The sequence below is a fragment of the Trichophyton rubrum genome, assembly GCF_000151425.1.
Source record: "Trichophyton rubrum CBS 118892 genomic scaffold supercont2.3, whole genome shotgun sequence".
In the NCBI taxonomy this organism is placed as follows: domain Eukaryota; kingdom Fungi; phylum Ascomycota; class Eurotiomycetes; order Onygenales; family Arthrodermataceae; genus Trichophyton; species Trichophyton rubrum.
This window is the reverse complement of record NW_003456426.1, coordinates 968064-968867: the sequence shown is the minus strand read 5'-3', so window position 1 is coordinate 968867 and position 804 is coordinate 968064. Positions and strand designations below refer to the sequence as shown.

Here is an 804-nt window from a genome sequence, read left to right as displayed (position 1 = left end):
TTCCTGGAAATCGAAAACTGGAAAGAGATGGGAAGATTTTCCATAAAACGCCCCCTTATCCAAGCCCGTGTTTTTTTACCTGCCTGTACCTCGTTACAAATGAAAAGGGATGGGAGGGTTGAAAGGAAGTAGAGAACCCGCAATGTATGCCGGGGTAAGGGAAAGGAGACACAGTAGATATGGTGGTGAGGGAAGCGAGAAAATGAAGTAGATGTAGAGAAACTCCTGATATCCTGGCAAGCTGACTCCGTTGTTTTTTTTTTTTTTTTTTTTTTTTTTTCATGTTGCGTTGCGCTGTTGAACCCCGTTTTTTGACATGTTAAAGACCTAACCGGACCAGACCCGAACCTGGTATAAACCGAATCTAAGACCTAGAACTCCTCCTCTGGAAATGTGAAACTCGTTCTGCCAATGCCATCGTGCTTGTTTGCTAGTGATTTGTAGGTGAATCATGTAGATGACTGTGATAGGGAGCGCCGGATGACGAAGATGCCGACTTCCACGCCTTCTCGCTCAGCGTCGTCCATGGGCTCGGTCGTTGCTCGCTTGCGGATGCCGTCGACGACATCCCGAAGGACCATGGCACTAGTAACTTCTCTATCCATACCCATACCTTTGCTGGCGGTGTGGTGGCGGGTGCGGTGATCGTTGCGCCAGTAGTCAAGTATCTCGCGGGCGCGAGGGGATTCCTGGGCAATGTACCATTCTGTCCAGAGGTCGCGGGAGAGCGGGATGCAACCGGAGAAGGCGTATGAAAGAGTAAACGTGGTTCGGTCGCGATATGTCAGGGAGGAACAAAGCTGA

General features: G+C 49.8%; 1 protein-coding gene across 1 annotated transcript; it reads right to left on the bottom strand.

The window, feature by feature from the left end:
* Positions 1-364: 364 nt before the first annotated feature.
* TERG_03092 (uncharacterized protein) lies at positions 365-581 on the bottom strand (the record flags this gene model as incomplete). Its single annotated transcript, XM_047748021.1, has 2 exons — positions 365-430; positions 498-581. 2 exons carry the CDS (start codon positions 579-581, stop codon positions 365-367), a joined length of 150 nt encoding a protein of 49 aa, XP_047603994.1.
* Between the last annotated feature and the right edge of the window lie 223 nt (positions 582-804).